Below are 19,218 nucleotides of genomic sequence, written 5' to 3' on the forward strand. Positions count from 1 at the left end.
AAATAGCTTTACTGATTTCCCTTATTACGAAAGTGATATTATTTTTGTTTAAAAAAATTCACAAGTACAAAGATATTAAAATTAGAAGTCCCAGTCCCAAAGATAACCACTGTAAATATTTTGCTGACCAACCTATCAGACTTGTACGTATGAATACATTGGTGAACAAAATATCCTTCATGTTTTTATTTACAAAAATCAGATGTTATGTAGAAAGTTACATAAACAGGTTAATACAAATACTACTCTGCAGCTAGCATTTTCTGCAAACTGTTATGTATATTTTTCCAAAACAAATATGGATATAAAGCATCATTTTACTGGGTAGAGTTTCATGCTGAATTAAAACAACATATTCTAACCAACCGCCAGACTGGTAAGCACTGAAATAATCTAAATATCCATCATTCTAATGTTGCAAATTGTTACCAAAATAACCTATGAATATATGTTTTAGCAAATTTTTGCAACTGTCCCTTCAGACAAATTCCAGAACTGCAGAAAGGGTAGCATCATACTTAAAATTTTGATTTGTAAAGACCTACTACCCTACCCAAAAGCTGAATCAAATAATGCTCCCAGCTCCATATATAAGAATACCCACTTTCTCATACCCTGCTAACACTGGGTTTTATCAGTCTTTGCCAGTATGAAAATATGTTTCCCCCACCAAAAATATTTTTCTTTCTTGCTTTCTTTTCTTTTCTTTTCTCCCATTCATTCATTCATTCATTCGGCACTTCCTTTATTACTAGCAAAGCTAAATATGTTTTCCTACATTTGTATTTCTTCCTGGAGCTGTGAGTCTTCTGCCAATTTTCTAATGAGTAGTCTTTTTTTTCCCCTATAGATCTTATTTCTATTGCCCTGTTCAAAGAATACCTCAAGTATAAGGCAAAGATGTTTCCTCTCATCATTCCTTTTCAATATTACACTGGAAATCCTAGCTAATGTAATAAGACCAAAAAAGGAAACACAGTATAGATTGGAAAAGATGACATAAAAGTATCTTTGTTCACAGATGACATAACTGTCTATGTAGAAAATCTGAAAAAATGGAGCAGGGGGTGGGGGGAAGTCTCCTAGAACTAATGAGCAATTATAGCAATGTTAAAGAGCAATAAACGAAATTTGAAAATTGAAAACACAATACCATTTACACTAGCACTCCCAAAAATGAAATACTTAGGTATAAAACTAACAAGATATGTACAAGATCTATATGAGGAAAATGACAAAACTCAGATGAATAAAATCAAAGAAGAACTAAATAAATGGAGAGATATTTAATGCTCATTAATGAGAAGACTCAATATTATCAAAGTCTTCCCAACTCGATCTGTAATTTCAATGCAATCCCAATCAAAATCCCAGTAAGCTATTTTGTGGATATCAACACACTAATTCTAAAATTTACATAAAAAGGCAAAAAGATCCAGAGTAGCCAAGATAATATTGAAGAGGAAAAACAAAATTGGGAGGACACTACTGGACTTCCAGACTTACTATAAAACTACAGTAATTAAGACAGTGTGGTATTAGTGAAAGAACAAATAGATCAATGAAACAGAATAGAGAAGAACCAAAAAACAGACCCACAGAAATATAGCTAACTGATCTTTGACAACAGAACAAAGATAGCCTGAAGCAAAGATGGTCTCTTCAACCAATGATCCTGGAACAACTGGACATCCACATGAAAAAATGAGTCTAAATACAGACCTTACACCCTTCACAAAAATTAACTCAAAATGGATCGCACACCTAAATATAAAATATAAAACTATAAGACTCCTATAAGAAAATGTAAAGAAAAAAAAAAAGCTGGACTTAAATAAAATTTAAAACTTCTGCTCTACAAAAAACAATATTAGAATGAGAAGACGAACCACAGAATGGGAAAAAATATTTGCAAAAGACACATCTGATAAAGGATTGTTATCCAAAATATACAAAGAACTCTCTTTTTTAATGTTTATTTATTTTGAGAGAGAGAGCACAAGCGAACACATGAGCAGGGGGCAGTGGGCAGAGAGAGAGGGAGAGAGAGAATCTCAAGCAGGCTCCTCACTCGATGGGGGCTGGATCTCACAAACGGTGAGATCATGACCTGAGTTGAAATCAAGAGTTGGTTGCTTAACTGACTGAACCATCCAGGCACCCCTACAAAGAATTCTTAAAACTCAATAATATAAAAACAACTCACTTAAAAAATGGGCCGAAGACCTTAACAGACACCTCACCAAAGAAGATATACAGATGGCAAATAAACATAGAAAGATGCTCTACATCATATGTCATCAGGAAAATACGAATTAAAACAATGAGATACCACTATACACCTATTAGAATGGCTAATCCAAAACACCAACAACACCAAATGTTGGGTGAGGTTGTGGAGTAACAGGAATTGTCATTCATGCTGGCGGGAACGCAAAATGGTATAGCCACTTTGGAAAGTAGTTTGGTAGTTTCTTATGAAACTAAACATGCTTTACCTATATGACCCCACAATTACATTACTTTTGTATCTACCAAAAGGAGTTGAAAACTTATGTCCACAAAAAATTTGCAGAGTAAGTCTGTAGCAGTTTTTACTCATAAGTGCCAAAATTTGGAAGCAACCAAGATGTCCTTCAGTAGGCGAATGGGTAAGTGGTGGTACATCCAGACAACACTATTCAGTGCTAAAAAGAAATGAGCCATTAAGAAAACATGGAGGAAACTTAAATGCACATTATTAAGTGAAAGAAGCAAATCTGAAAAGGCTGGGGACTGTAAGAACCCAACTACATGACATTCTGAAGAAGGCAAAATTAGGGACAATAAAAATATCAGTAGTTGTTAGGGCCTGGAGTTGAGGAATAATTAGGTAGAGCACAGAGGATTTTAAGACAATGATAATACTCTGTATATTATTAATGATGAATACATATAATTACATATTTGTCCAAATTCATAGAATGTACAACACCAAGAGGGCAACCCAATGTATAGTGTGGACGCTGCATGATTATATCAATGTAGGTTCATACAATAGTAACAAATGTACCACAGTCTGATGTGGGGTGTTCATTATGGAGGAAACTATACATGTGTTGGGGCTGGAGGTATCTGGAAAATCTCTGTACATTCCTCTTAATTGTGCTGTGAATCTAAAACTGATGTAAAAAAAAAGTCTTTAAAAAATGTTTGCCTTTTGGAATAACTTTTCTTAAAATGTTCACTATGAAGAATTCGGGGAAAAAGTAAAATGAAGTAAAAAAAATATTTAAAAATTCCATCACCCACCATTTCATACATAAAAGGCTACAGAATGAGCAATTTATAGATCAGGAATATCATTTTATTCCTCAATGTAAAAAAGTTTTACTCTTAGTTTTTAAAGTATAGGTGAAATACAGCCTTCCTTATAAGAAAAACCTTTCTTTATAAAAAAACCTTTTATACATAAATCTCATTTCAGCAAATCAAATGGTATCATTCCAACTGGCCCATTATAATTTCAATAATGGCTTTGCTTTATCTCTGATTATGTTTTAAGAAGTAACTCAAACATGTTTTAAATTGAGTGTGTTTGTACTCTAGCTCAAATAATCACTGGACTATATAGATGCTTTGCTACTCAATAATGTTCATTAAAGAAAGATTGCTAAGGAAATTACAAAGATCAATCCTTTTACAAGGAAGCAGGGGATATAGTAAGAAAAGCAACAAAGTTGGGAAAAACAAATTTTTTAAACTCTAACTTCTCTACTTTCTAATGGTCAGATCTTGGAGAAATCACTTAGCCTTTCTGAATCTCAACCATCAAATTCTTTAAAATGATTTATAGGGTCCCTTTCAAGGACTGATACCCTGATTCCATTTCCAAGGAAGTCATAGAGTGATTAAGTATGAAGACCTGGGATCAGGAGCAATCAAAAACCAGAAAAAAAAACCAACGTTGATTTATGAAGTATTTCTGTATACCTGCAGAAAATGGTAAAATACAGCAAAAAGATAAGAATAAGATGGAATACAGTAAACCAGTGGTCTACCAACTGTGTCATGCATGTATAACCCTTAGAAGTACATGAGCATGGAGAGTTTCAAGGAAATGGATTTCTCAGCTCTCAACTTCCATCTATACAATTTTCTAGAACCATTCTGCTAAAACAACATATCAGTTTTCATTTACCTCCTCTGCCCTTTCATCTCTCCCCCTCTACTACCTCATAAAGGAAACCGTAACACTCAGCGCTTCCTGAAACTTACTGTGGAGCTGGTGTCTAACAACACTTGAAGAGCCAAATGGAGAATTCAAAATATCTGTGGTGAGGAAGTTAATGATTCTACACACTGGGTATCCAATTATTTTCAAGTTAAAGGAGTCACTAATTTCTACTTCCACAAATATAGACATTAAACCAAATCCACTTACTACTTGACCAATTATTCGGATTATAGATCACTTTGCTGTCAACTTGGAAGAATGGGTGATATGGCTAAAATAAAGCACGTTTTATAACCATCTACTAAATTCATGAGATTTCTCAGTACTTTCACTATTAAAGTAAAAAAGTTAGAAAGGTAATACAAAACACCATCTTATCTAAATGGTATTTATAAATGGATAAACTATAAATATTTATGAAATTTAAAATAGAATCCATTTCCAAAAATGTTGTTTTAATACTTTTTAAATTTCATAATTTACACGTTGTTTTGATTTTCTACTGACTATAATTGTATTGCTTACTCAGACCAAAATAAATTTGATATGGCTTTATGGACATAGGAAAATTTACATGTTTTTAATTATAATTGTTTTTGCATAGAACTCAGAAGAACTGGGTGACAATTTAAAGCATTTTTTTATTCCCATTCACTAAATACATGAATGAATTTACTTTTCATTATAGAAAAGTATGATCGTGTGATTGATAAAATTCTTTCCAGTATAAAAGAATACATTAGGATAAGATGTCAATGCTAGAAAAATACAAATGAGTTCAAAGAGAAAAATAAGGAATGTAAAATTCTGACTGTTAAAATTAAGATATTGTTCATATATTCTTTTTTTTTTTTTTTTTTTTTGAGAGACAGAGGGCACAAGTGAGCGAGAGGCAAAAATAGAGAGGGAAAGAGGGAGAATCCCATGAAGGGCAGGGAGAGAGGGAGAGAGGGAGAGAGGGAGAGAGGGAGAGAGGGAGGGAGAGAGGGAGAGAGGGAGGGAGGGAGAGAGGGAGGGAGGGAGGGAGACAAAGAGAAAGAGAGGGAAGAAGCAGGGCTCTCATCTGAAGCGAGGACTGAGCTCACCCATTGCAGGACTCAAACTCACAGGAACCGTGAGATCATGACCAAGCAGGAGTCAGATGCTTAACTGACTGAGCCACCCAGGCGCCTTGTTCACATATATATTTTTTTCTTTTTTTTCTTTTTTTTTCAACGTTTTCTATTTATTTTTGGGACAGAGAGAGACAGAGCATGAACGGGGGAGGGGCAGAGAGAGAGGGAGACACAGAATCGGAAACAGGCTCCAGGCTCCGAGCCATCGGCCCAGAGCCTGACGCGGGGCTCGAACTCACGGACCGCGAGATCGTGACCTGGCTGAAGTCGGACGCTTAACCGACTGCGCCACCCAGGCGCCCCATATATTTTTTTAAATGGACAACGTAAAATATCAAGTTTTTAAAATTTCCATAATGTATTTTAAATTGTTTGAATTTAACAAAAATTCTATCATTTACAAATACTGAAACTTAGAGGAAAAATTCGAGATGTATGAGAAGGTATATAGTTTTTTGTTTGTTTTTCCAATTCTTTGAAGGGGTATAGGAGCAAAAAAACCAAAAAAACCCTAGTAGTGAAAGTCAGAATATATCACTTGTCTTAACCTTCCTCCTAAGATACTGCCTACTGGACATCCCCATCTGGATGCTCCCCAGACACTTAACCTCAACATAATCCAAAGTAAATTTATTCTCTTCCCCCAACCACCCCCCCAGAAAAACAAAACCTGCCTCCTCCTCCTATCTGTATTTTTATTATTAGCTCCATGATCTACCTGGTCTCTTAGACTAAAAGAGTGGAAAATTTTTTTATTACCTCCTACACCAAATCAGTTCCTAGGACCTAACTCCTAACGATCTCTATTCCTTGTGCCACAGTAATCGTTTAAGGTCTCTTCACAGGCTGTCATCAAAAAGTTCTTCAAAACAATAACTATATACATATATAAATATATATATATTTAATACACTTGACATATGATGTTATAGTTTCAGGTGCACAATACAGTGATTTGACAAGTTTGTGCTGTGCTCATCACCAGTGTAGCTAACATCTGCCCCCATACATTCTTATTACAATATCATTGACTACATTCCTTATGCTGTGCCTTTTATTCCCAAGAATTATTCATTCTATAACTGGAAACCTATATCTCCCACTCCCTTTTACCCATTTTGTCCAATTCATCTATGCCCCTCCCCTCAGGCAAACACCAGGTTTGTTCTTTGTATTTATAGGTCTGATTCTACCTTTTGTTTACTCATTTTCTTAAAAAAGATTCCACTTATTTCACTCCATATGAGTGAAATCATATGGTATTTGTCTTTCTCTGACTTATTTCACTTAGCACTATACATTCTAGGTCCATCCATGTTGTCTCAGATGACACGATCTCATCCTTTTTTATGGCTGAGCAATATTCCTGTGTGTGTGTATCGTGTGTGTGTATCATATGTGTGTATGTGTATCTTCCTTACCCATTCATCAATTGATGGACACTTAGGTTACTTCCATAACTTGGTTATTGTAAATAATGCTGCAATAAACATACAGTATACCTTTTTGAATTAGTGTTTTTGTTTTCTTTGGGTAAATACCAAGTAGTGTAATTGTTAGATATTTCTATTTTTAAGTTTTTGAGGAACCTCCATACTATTCTCCACAGTGGCTGCATCAATTTGTTCCCACCAACAGTGCACAAGAATTACTTTTTCTTCACATCTTTGCCAACACTTATTATTTCTCATCATTTTGACTTTAGCCATTCTGACAGGTGTGTGGTGATGTCTCATTGGTTTTGATTTGCATTTCCCTGATGATGAGTGATGTTGAGCACTTTTTCACATGTTTGTTGGCCATCTATAGGACTTCTTCGGAAAAATGTCGCTTTAGGTCCTCTGCCCATTACTTAATCAGATTGTTTTCTGGTGCTGAGTTGTATAGGTTCTTTATATATTTTTCATATTAACTGCTTATTAGAGCATATTGCAAATATCTTCTCCCGTTCAGTGGGTTGCTTTATTTTTTTTTTACCTTTTTTAAATTTACATCCAAGTTAGCATATCGTCCAACGATCTCTGGAGTAGATTTCTTAATGCCCCTTACCCATTTAGCCCCTCCCCCCTCCCACAACCCTTCCAGTAACCCTCTGTTCTTCATATTTAAGAGTCGCTTATGTTTTGTCCCCCTCCCTGTTTTTATATTATTTTTGCTTCCCTTCCCTTATGTTCATCTGTTTTGTACCTTAAAGTCCTCATATGAGTGAAGTCATATGATATTTCTTTCTCTAATTTCGCTTAGCATAAGACCCTCTAGTCCCATCCACGTAGTTGCAAATGGCAAGATTTCATTCTTTTTGATTGCCGAATAACACTCCATTGTGTGTGTGTGTGTGTGTGTGTATATATATATATATATACACACACACACACACACCACTTCTTTATCCATTCATCCATTGATGGACATTTGGGCTCTTTCCATACTTTGGCTATTGGTGATAGTACTGCTATAAACATGGGGGTGCATGTGTCCCTTTGAAACAGCACACCTGGATCCCGTGATAAATGCCTAGTACTGCAATTGCTCGGTCATAGGGTAGTCCTACTGTTAGTTTTTTGAGGAACCTCCATACTGTTTTCCAGAGAGGCTGCACCAGCTTGCATTCCCACCAGCAGTGCAAAAGAGATCCTCTTTCTCCTCATCCTCACCAACATCTGTTGTTGCCTGAGTTGTTAGCCATTCTGACAGGTGTGAGGTGGTATCTCATTGTGGTTTTGATTTGTATTTCCCTCAGGATGAGTGATGTTGAGCATTTTTTCATGTGTCGGCTGGCCATCTGGATGTCTTCTTTGGAGAAGTGTCTATTCATGTCTTTTGCCCATTTCTTCACTGGATTATTTGTGTTTTGGGTGTTGAGTTGATAAGTTCTTTGTAGATTTTGGATACTAACCCTTTATCTGATGTCATTTGCAAATACCTTCTCCTATTCCATCGGTTGCCTTTTAGTTTTGCTGATGGTTTCCTTCGCTGTGCAGAAGATTTTATTTTGATGAGGTCCCAATAGCTCATTTTTGCTTTTGTTTCCCTTGCCTCTGGAGACGTGTTGAGTAAAAAGTTGCTGTGGCCAAGGTCAAAGAGGTTTTTACCTGCTTTCTCCAAAATCTCCAAAGAGGATTTTGATGGCTTCCTGTCTTACATTGAGGTCTTTCATCCATTTTGAGTTTATTTTTGTGTATGGTGTAAGAAAGTGGTCCAGGTTCATTCTTCTGCATGTTGCTGTCCAGTCTTCCCGGCACCATTTGTTGAGGAGACTGTCTTTATTCCATTGGATATTCTTTCCTGCTTTGTCAAAGATTAGTTGGCCATACGTTTGTGGGTCCATTTCTGGATTCTCTATTCCTGTTCCATTGATCTGAGTGTCTGCTTTTGTGCCAAAGTAGGTTGCCTTTTGTTTACTGATGGTTTCCTTTGCTGTGCAAAAGCTTTTTATTTTGATGTGGTCCCAACAGTTTATTTTTGCTTTTGTTTGCCTTGCTTTAAGGAGACATATCTAGAAAAGTATATCTATGACCAATGTTAAAGATATTACTGCCTGTGTTCTCTTCTAAGGTTTTTATGGTTTGGGGCCTTACACTTAGGTCTTTAATTCACTTTGAGTTTATATTTGTGTATGATGTTAAAAGGTGGTCCAGTGCCAATTTTTTTTTTTTACATGTAGCTGTGCACTTTTCCCAGCACCATTTATTGAAGAGACTGTCTTTTCCACATACTGTCACCTCCTTTGTCAACAATTAATTGACCATATAATCAAGAGTTTATTTCTGGGGCTTCTAGTCTGTTCCATTGAACTGTGTTTACTTTTGTGCCAGTACTATACGGTTTTGATTACGACAGCTTTGTAGTATAACTTGAAATCTGGAATTGTGATACCTCCAGCTTTGTTGTTGTTGTTGTTGTTTTTAACAATAATTACACTTAAATTTACTTTTCAACATCTCTCATAGAGGATGAAACTACTTTATACTTATTAGAGCTATACAAAATGACCTGTCATGCATATAATTGAGTTATTCAAAGAAATTAGAGAATCATGAAGTTGGAAGGAACCAAAAGAGTCAATCCCTTTGATAATATCCTTATCCAGGTATCTTTCAAGCTGTTGTCAATTTATAGCCTCATGAAGTACCCTGCTCTCTGTCGGGACATCACTGTCAGAGATCCGGGCCCAAATACAACTTGTTGCACGTTTTCTAAGATTATTGTGATTTAAAAAAAGATTTATGCTAGCAGAAAAACAATGGTAAAATTACACAAAATTCTAAACAAAAAGTTAAAAATTAGTTAAAATTTAACATACAGAGATAGCTTCAGTTAGCATTTGGGGATACATCTGGCTTTTTTTTTTTCCTTTTTTTTGTTTGAGTATGCATGGTGTGTAGATATGTATATATTTTGTGATTTAGTTTTAAACAAAATTGGGATAAACTGTTGATACTCAGTTTGTTTTTATTTTTTCACTTAATTATGTTATAAGCAATTCCCCATGCAATTATGTATTCTTCAAATTCTTCAAAATATTTTAATGGATATATAATATAGCAAAACTAAGAAATATTAACTTTTAGTCAATCATTTGTAAACTACTTATCATATATCCTTTAAATTTTTCAAAGCATTTTTGTGGTTACATAATATAGAAATAACAAATACTAAATACTCACAATATTATAATTTATTTAATCATTTATAAATTACTTGTTGTTTCTAATTTTTCACAGTGATGAATATCCTTGAAGATCAATCTTTATCTACATTTCTAGTTATTTGCTGAGGATAGAGTCCCAAAAGTAAGGCAAAGTATTAATTTTTTTATTCAACTGCTAAATTACCTGTCAGCAAATTTACAATTTATAATCCTACTAGCACTGCGTAGCATAATCTTCATGTCATACACTTGTTTTTTTTTTTTTTTTTTACTTTGTCAATCTTAAGCAAGTATCATTCTTTTAGTTTGTTTCTTTATTAGTGTGATTACACACAAGATCTCCCTATTTCCCTATTGCTTTTACCTATTCATCCCATTCTACTCTTTGCGGTAACATCCTTTTCCCATGTTGTAAAAGGAAGTAGAAGAAAATGCATAGGTGTTAGGGTCAGGTCAGAATGACCTAGGATTTGATCCATTTCCACTACCTAGCTGTGTTACCTTGGACAAGTGACAACTTTAAGTTTGTATCTTCTCCTGTGTATTGTCAACAACCCTCACAAAGTAGAAACAGGGTATAGCAATCAAGAACATAAAACCAAACAAAATCTAAATTAACACCCCTCCTTTTTCTCATTTGCATGGTAGTCCTTCACATATTGGAAGACAGCAACACTCTTACCATCTCTCACCAACTGCTCTTCTATCCCTATCCTTTTGGCCCAAATCTTGGGGATTCCTTTCTCCAAGCTAAATGTCTCCAATTTCTTCACTCACATATCAAACAATATGCTTTCAAATTACCTCATCATCTTGGTATTTCAGAGTATGATTTAACCTAGTCATGTTCCCCTAGAAAGTGGCATCTAGAACAAAATCCAGATGTGATTTGAAAAGACCAGAGTAAAGGTTATCACTTCAAATCATCCAATTTGTTTTCCATATCCAGATCCACGAGCCAACAAAATCTATAATCCATAAACCTAAAAGACTGTATTTACCTCACTTTCACCAACAAGGCAGGCCAGGTTAAATGTGAGGGTGTGGAACACTCTTGAAGTTCTTGTGATGCCTTGGGCAAGTAATGTAGTAATGTCTCTAAGGTCAGTTTACTCCTTGGGAAAATGGGAGTAATATCACTTATCTCAAAGGGTTTTTGGAAAGATTAAAAATATTAATTATAGTATCTGGCATGTAGGAGGTATTCAATAAATAGAAACAAACAATTACCACTGAAGTAAGACTACTGCATCTTTATTAAGCACCATTTGTCAAGTACTTTACATGGTCTTGAGCTAGAGCTTGGTCTACCCAAAACACAGACGATGGACTAGATGTTAACCAATTAACAACTCATCTTCTTCTCCAAATTCTGCCCTGCTCTGCTTTCATCCTCTCCTCCCTCTTGCCATCATCTTCAGAAAATGAAGAGCCATCTCCACCAGCAGGTGGAGGAATGGAGCAGTCACCTACAATTCTTACTCAAAATTACAAGGAGACAAGAGACACTTCTGATTTCAACCATAAGATCACTGGCACTGGTCCATTAGGAAGGGTACCTGCCAGCAGCTAAAATGAAGTTCTGCAAGCTTCAAAGACTCATCTACAAATGTAGGGTTTTTTTTCCTTTCCGAACATACTACTGATCTACTTCCTTTCCTCATATACTACACCTGAATGCAAACATACAAAAGTATCATTTATTTTGTGAATAACCTTTTGAAAGACACATTTGACAACAATATAAAAATGAACAGTCTATGTTACATTTAGGCAAGAACAGGCCATTTAAATGAGGAAGAGAATAAACACTCAATTTTTTCTCTCAATTCAAATAGATCCAAGCAATATGTACAATAAAAAAGTTTTAAGTTGTTTATAAATTAGAAGATTAAAAATTAATTGTTGAACTTTTCTGGAGTGGCCAAACAGAATGTAAGAATGCCCAGATTTTAAAGATCTTTAGTCAAACGACTTCTAACAAAATTAGATTTTATATAAACACAGTCTTTAGTACAGAAAATTAAATTCCTTAAGATCTGCATGCAATGAGAGTTCTTTACCACCTAAATTTCCTAAGTATATTGAATCCTACTAAATGGCAATCAATAGTCCCAGGCAAAAAATCTGAATTAAGCTAAGCTTTGTCTACTTCCTCTTTCTTCAGCTCTTCTCTTCCCAAATTTGTCTCTATACTCATCCTTAGAAAAGAAGTCAATTCCCTAAAATTATTCTAAAAATTTTCTTCATGAAAAGAAAAAAAAAGGAAGGAAAGATGGGTTGAAACTTACCCTAATGTATTAGAAGTCTTATCAAACTGCCTCAAAGAGAATGGATAATACCTCTCCTTCTTTCCATCCAAAATGAGCTCCCTAATCTGTTTCCTGAAAAGGATGTAATATTTTACCTCTTGCAGGACATTTGTGTTTAAAAAAGAATTCTTGGGTAGGCAGTATGTACAGCTGATGGAACTCTAAGCATAGCAACAAAGCAGAAAAATCTAGGCATAGGTCTAAAACCTCTTCAAATCACATCCCATACATTAAATGTGTTCCTGATGACAACTTATAAACTAGCAATTTGAACACCCTACTCCTCAATCAGAACACTCCAAATACACTATAGATTTACATTAATATTATGTTTGAGCATATATTTGAAGTATAGCATAAATATACATTACTTCAGAAGAGCCAAACATGATAGTATTAAATTTAAATCAAAGTCTGAAACATTTCTGAAAACAGAAAAATGAAACTAAGATCCCAACAAAACAAGTGTTAGGGAAATGGACAGGGAGGAAAGTCTTAGCAACTGAACCACTCCCAGGATATCCCACCAACTGCTCCCACTATCCCCTGTATTGTCTTCTGAATGTCGATTTGCGAAGAGGCAACTACTGTGGTAACAGTAATTTGGAATAATGCACATTTACAAACTGATATTTGATGTATAACAGTCCTTACACATGAGCACAAGATATGCAAATGAAATTTGACAAAAGAAATGCAAATGCACAGAAGCACTTCAGAAAGTGTCCATTTTGCTTACTGCAAGTTGAAACAAACTCAGCATACCACAGTGCATCTACTGACACAGTAAAACATTTATATAAATGTTTACAAAATATTTATAAAATGTTTATTAAATAATTATATAGTATTATAATCTCATAATATCATAATCATTATAATATTATACTGAAAGAGAGATAATCATTTATCTAAGTAAGGACAGAACATTCTAGGAAACCAAAAAATATTCTTACCTCTTGACCCAACCTAGTGATCCTACTCTAACAAACATGCACGAAAGTATTAAAGTTTTATATACAACACCAAGACCTGAAACAACTCTAACATTCAACATTCAGAGAATAAATTACTCATAGATCAACACATCATCACTACTAATGTTCATTAGGTATATATAAAACTATACTGTATTCTGACAGTAGCCACAAGCCATATGCAGCTACTTAAATAAAACTGAATTTACCATTCAGTTCCTTAGTCAGACAAGCCACATTTCAAGTGCTTACCTAGCACTTTCCATCATCACAAGTTCTGTTAGATAGTGCTGATCTACACAGCTACCTGAACCATCCTCTATCCTCCTTCCCTTATATGCACCTTTTTATCTACTTAATCTTCAGGCTTTGGCCTAAGCCTCAACTACTGTGTGAGGTTCCCCCTGATTTATGCAGGAAATTTGGGTATACCTTCTTGTAGTCTCATTACACCTTGGTAACTGGCAATAAATTCCATCACATCATATTATTTCCCCTACCACAATCCTGCAAGCTTCCTTAAAGAACCAACTTTTATCCAAGGGACTTTGAACTGTTCTGCCTTGATAATTTGTCATATACTAAGAGAACTGCTGCTAAAAACAACAGAGATGTACACTATAAGTGAAAAATGTTTATGCATAAGGAATATAATGCATCAAAGAAAAACATGGCTAGGTTCACAGGCTCACAAGTGATTTTTAAGATTATTTATTTTGAGACAGAGAGTGAGCGGAGGAGGGGCAGAGAGAAAGAGAAGGCCAAGCAAGCTCCACAGGGCAGTGTGGAGCCAAAGGCAGGGCTAGAACCCATGAACCCGTGAGGTCATGACCTGAGCCGAAACCAAGAGCCGGACACTCTACTGCCTGAGTCACCCAGGTGTCCCATCACAAGTGATTTTTGTTTTCAATTTCTAATTCTTTACATTTTCTTAGTACTCAACATAAGGAGCCTCATTCTCAGAAGGTGTTTAGCAAATATCTGTGGAATAGTTTCTGTATTTAAAAAAAAAAAAAAAAAGACACCACGAATGAAGCCTAATGTAAACTATGCACTCTGGGTGGTAATGATGCAGCAATGTAGGTTCAACAATTGTAACAAATGTACTACCCTGTTGGGGGATGTTGATAACAGGGGAGACTGGAGACTATACATGCACCAGGTCAGAAAGCACATGGGACATCTCTCTGCCTTCCAGTCAATTGCGCTGTGAAGTTAAAACTGCTCTAAAAATATAATGCCTTCAAAGAAAAAGATCCCAATATTTTGTTCCATAATAATATATGCCATTGATTTATAATAAATTTTAAAAACTAGACCACAAATTTCTAACACAAATAATATTTATCTACAGTGCTTAGAAAATCTGACTAAATTAACTGCAGGTGCAGTGCTGTCGGTGCCATCAATACACTAACTCAACCTCCTCATTTACTGAGCACCGACCCATGCAAAGCACTGTGGACACAGCAGTGAACAAGACAATTTCTGTTCTCACAATATTCTTTCTAAATAACAACTTTATTCTGCAAGATAAATCTTTAACCTCAGCTATCAACAACAGATAGCTCAAAATGGCAAAACAAACTTCTCTTATCCTGATTTTTTTCAAATAATTCAAAAAACTCATATTAACCTTCAAGAAAGTAGTACATGACCTGGTTTAAAACAAAAAGTTAATGCCTCATTTACTTGGCATTCTTAGGACAGTTGGTGCTCCAAAGAAATGAATTTTTCAGATAACTCACTCTTATCCATTTAAGCACCAACACTTACATTGTTTGGCATGGAGATTTCTTTTTTAAGTGGGAATCTTTCGATTTTTAAAAAGATTCAATTAAATATTATTTTGACTGATAATTATTATGTTGTACAGCACTCAAGCTCCTAAACTATATGTCCCCAGGGTTCTTTTTTAAAAGTTGCTGGCTTTGAAGAGTTTTTCTTCTGATCCCCAGCTTTGGTGTGTCAGCTGTCAACTTTTGCTGGTATCAGTGTGAACCTGACTCAAGCAGCCTCCAACTCCCTTCAAATTTGCTGCTACTTGCAAAACAAGTTTGTCAGAATTTTGCCTAAAACACACAGGCTTTGAGAGGATCCTCAAATCTATATTTTGGTTGTTCCGTCTTCTATTTATTTCCTGAATCTCTTAAAGTTTGCAGTTACAAGTTCCAAACCAAATTCTGGATAAATTACTGCTATACCCTGATAAAAGTCCTTACATTGTTTTCATATTTAAAACTGACAGTCAGAGATAGCTTCATTATTTATTCACTCATCCAACAAGTATTAAGTACTTGTGTTGTGAAGTTGGTAAGTAATATTATGGTGAAAATAACTAAAAAGATTGCTAGTTTTGAACATATTCTAAAATAGAAAAACTCAGAAAAAACAACTTCTTAGCACTTAATAAAAACAGGGTTGTTGTGTGGGTCTTTTTAATATTAAACTACAAAACCACCTCAGTTTTTTACAATTTCTATAGCTTTAGACTTAAGAACTGAAGATTCAAGGGTTCTGATTTAACCAAATATTTATTTTAGAGAGCTCTGAATAAGATTCCAAAATTTTATACCTTTTTTTCTATTACACATTCCCATCTAGCCCTAAAGAAATCACTAGCAACATATGCTTTAATTTTAAATGATACTCAAAATCTTGGTAACCATTTCAAACCATGGTAAGTTTATCTTCATTTTAATGTTGAGCAACAATAATTTGATAAAAAGTGTAAATTCAGGAAACTTCCTGTCCAAATTTTCATAAGTTCCTATATTTGGGGTGCAGAAAAATTTTTTTTTAAGTTTCAGGAGTAAGAGATGGAGTAAGAGATGGTGTGGCTCTACAATATTTGCTTTATCTGCCACAATCATATTTTTAAAATTCCATTACCCATTTAAACCTAAGGCTAGGAAATGAGTCAAAGAGGAGTAGGGCTTAAAATTGGTCTCTGAGGATTAATTAAGACAACTGGTAAAAACCCCTGGTGTCAGCCTTACTTGTTTTAATACTCTTGGAATCTCCTTTCTCATTCATTTTCTCCCCAGGGAGCACAAGTGACTTTTTCTGTATTTTATAATTTTATAACTGATTACTGGTCACCTTTATTATGCAGACTGAACTGGAAATGGGCATTAGTTATGTGCCTGTAATCTGAGACAGTAAAATAATATTTCTAAGTGAAAAAAAGTTACTACCATTAAAAACTATTAATTACTACCATTAAAAACCTTTTCCAGCAATGCATTAACATTTTCTTCAACATTAATTTTGGAACCTGCAGATGCTTTAAGCAGTACTATAGAGGCAGAGCACGGACCTAACTTTCAAAATAACAACACAGTATTATTTAAACTATTAGAGTAACCATTAAAGTTGGCTCTGACCTCATCAGCATACCATCTTGTCCCATGATATAAGTCTGATTTTAAATAAAAACAATTCAGAGAAAAATCCAAATGGTCTCTTGCTCTCTCTACAATTTAGGCAAAGAAGCAAATGGCAAATACTGGACACACCTATCATAAGCAAAATCTCCACGAGGTACTATTCACACTACCGGTTAAAAAAAAAAAAATACAGACCTGGCTCAGGATATTTACAATACAATTGGAGAGAGAAAATATGTTCCATAAAAGATACTAATACTAACCAATAGTAAAAATAAAAATAATTGTATTAAATTAAAAACTGATCATGAACATTTAACATTCTGAAAGCAGAAATGGAGGGCACTTAGTTCAAATGTAAACAAAATTCTTTTTGCCTATTTTAAATCTGGCAATCAAAATCAGCCAGAACTAAGGAGTTGGGCCAACAGCATCACCAAAGAAAAAACCGAAATTCTCAGGAGCAACTGGTATTGGACCATTCAAAACAAAGTCTTCCTGTGAGTGCTCATTAGGAGTTTCTCTCCTAAAATCTCCTTATCAAATTAAAAACCTGGCTATCAACTTTGCGGAAACCTAAGCTTCAGAGAAGCACTCTCGATACTTTTTTTTCAAAGCACTTAAGGTCCATCCACAGAATAGGAGCTGGCGAACACCGAGGAGGAATTGGCCTATTGTTCGAAGAACCGCAGGACCATCCGAACGCCACAGGGCGCGCGGGAGCTGGGGGTAGGCAAGGCTCAAACGCGGCACAGGTGTGCGTATGGGGGAGGGGGGACAGGTGTGCCCAGGGCCACAACTAAGGTTAGAGAGGCCCGACTTCAGATCCAGACGTCGACTGGATCTGAGGAAAAGAGTCATCCCTGAAGCTTAAACCACGGAGCATGGAGGGGGGCGGGCCTGGGGAAGGTCTTAAGGACTCCAAAGCCCACCCGGTTTGGCAGTGGGGGTGGTCGGAGAAGGCCGGGGCACTCAAGGTGTAAAGCCCGAGGATAAAAGAAAAGGCTCTCGAATCGAGGGACCAGCGTAGAAATCTCTAAACAATGAACCATGCTGGGTCTGGGGTAAATGGCTAGGAGACCAGGGGTGCCGCGGAGGTGGTTAGTGGGAAGAGGGAAGAGGGTGGGAAAAGGGAAACAAAAGAGAAGCCCCCCAAGTGTGGGGCCCCGGTGGCGGCGGCGCCGGCGATTACCTGTGAGAGTTGACGGGGATTGGGGCAGCCGAAGAGCGCGGAGCTGGAGCTGAAGCTGATGGCTCCTCGGCGGCTGAGGACGTGCTGGGGGACCGGCCTGTCCAGGGGCAGCACCGGCAGCTGGTAACATACTTCCATTGAATACGCCCGCCCTGCCCCCGCGCGGCGCCCGCCCAGCCGCGGCCGCCGGCCCCTGTGCTGGGAAGGGGCCGCGGCTCGGGGGCGCCGGGCCGAGGCGGGGGCAGGGAGGGCGAGCGCCGACCCCGGGAAGCCGCGCTCACGCCTTCCCACCCCAACGCTCTGCCCGGGCCGCCGGTGGGAAGACGCTGCGGCGGCCGCGGCGACAGTTACGAGGACCGGCGCGCGCCCGGCTCCGGGGTGCAAGCGGGGGCAGCGCAGGCAAAGTGGGAGAGGGAACCCTGCCGCCCCAGATCTCCTCGGCCGGGAGGAACGGGTCCGGGCAGAGCAGAGCAGGAGTGGAGCAAAGAAGAAAGCGGTGCAAGAAAAGACGGCTGGAGCCAGCGGCGAGACCCAGGTCGCACGGGGCTTGGGACCAGCCACCAGCTCGGGCCGCCGCCACCGTCCTGCCCCTCCCCTCCCCCGGAGCCTGACTTCACTCCGCCGCCGGCGCGAGCCCGGCGTAATTCACACTTTGCAGCCGCGGACGGTGCGCCAACCACGGCCGCCGCCACCCTGACGTCACGACGCCGCGCCGCAGGCCCCGCGCCTCCCCAGCGCCCTGGGAGACGGGTTAGCGGCGGTAGGGGTGAACCGTCTCACTCCGGTTCTGCACTCGGTCACTGTCCCCTCCCGCCACACACTGCCCCCCTTCCTCCTCTCCTACCAACCTCAACCCATAGCCCCCGCCCAGCTCTCCCTTATCTGCCCTCCACACAAGGCGCGTGCGCACGAGGCCCCACCGTTTGGGGACATTCCCCTTATCGTTAAACTCTTGCTTTCGAGCGCGCTGAGGGTGTGGGGTGGGCTCAGCCTGTCTACAAGCAAGATTCGGGCCTTCTGACCCCAGAGACCCGAAGCACAGGGCGCAGTGGCAGCGCTCAGCCTTAACTGCGGGGTCACCGCTGTGCTTCCCTCCTTGAATTCCCATTCTTGGGCTTCGCTGGGGACCGCTGCGGCAGTGACGTCAGCGGACCGCGCGGGCACCATCCTCCGCGCTACGTCACTGCCAGTGTCTTGGCGGGGCCCGGCTGGGGCTCTCCCCAGGCAGGTACGGGCCCCAGGGCTGTCCCGGGCCAAGGGGAGAAGAGAGGAGTCGAGAATGCGGGAGAGACGAGAGGGTGAAGGGGTGGTGGGGAAACACCGAGACCGAGAAAGAAGAAGTGAGAGTATGCACTGGAAAAAATGA

The 19,218-nt window shown here is 38.0% G+C and overlaps 1 protein-coding gene and 1 long non-coding RNA gene across 7 annotated transcripts in view; both read right to left on the minus strand.

The window, feature by feature from the left end:
- PDE7A (phosphodiesterase 7A) overlaps positions 1-18,138 on the minus strand; it is a 139,932-nt gene extending 121,794 nt beyond the window's left edge. For 5 of the 6 annotated variants that reach the window (XR_009253691.1, XR_009253693.1, XR_009253692.1 and 2 more), the window contains exon 1: positions 17,853-18,138. Coding sequence is in view for 1 of the 6 variants with exons in the window: in XM_058699701.1 (XP_058555684.1) it covers positions 17,853-17,990 (138 nt within the window). In the remaining 5 variants the exon portion in view is untranslated. The remainder of the gene's footprint in view (positions 1-17,852) is intronic. The other variant, XM_058699705.1, reaches the window with a different exon arrangement.
- Positions 693-5,073, minus strand: LOC131494971 (uncharacterized). The gene is made up of 2 exons (XR_009253694.1): positions 4,724-5,073; positions 693-4,594 (listed from the first exon to the last, which is right to left on the minus strand). It is a non-coding gene; the product is annotated as an uncharacterized LOC131494971 (long non-coding RNA).
- Positions 18,139-19,218: the final 1,080 nt, after the last annotated feature.

The sequence above is a fragment of the Neofelis nebulosa genome, chromosome 14 (genome assembly GCF_028018385.1).
Source record: "Neofelis nebulosa isolate mNeoNeb1 chromosome 14, mNeoNeb1.pri, whole genome shotgun sequence".
In the NCBI taxonomy this organism is placed as follows: Eukaryota; Metazoa; Chordata; class Mammalia; order Carnivora; family Felidae; genus Neofelis; species Neofelis nebulosa.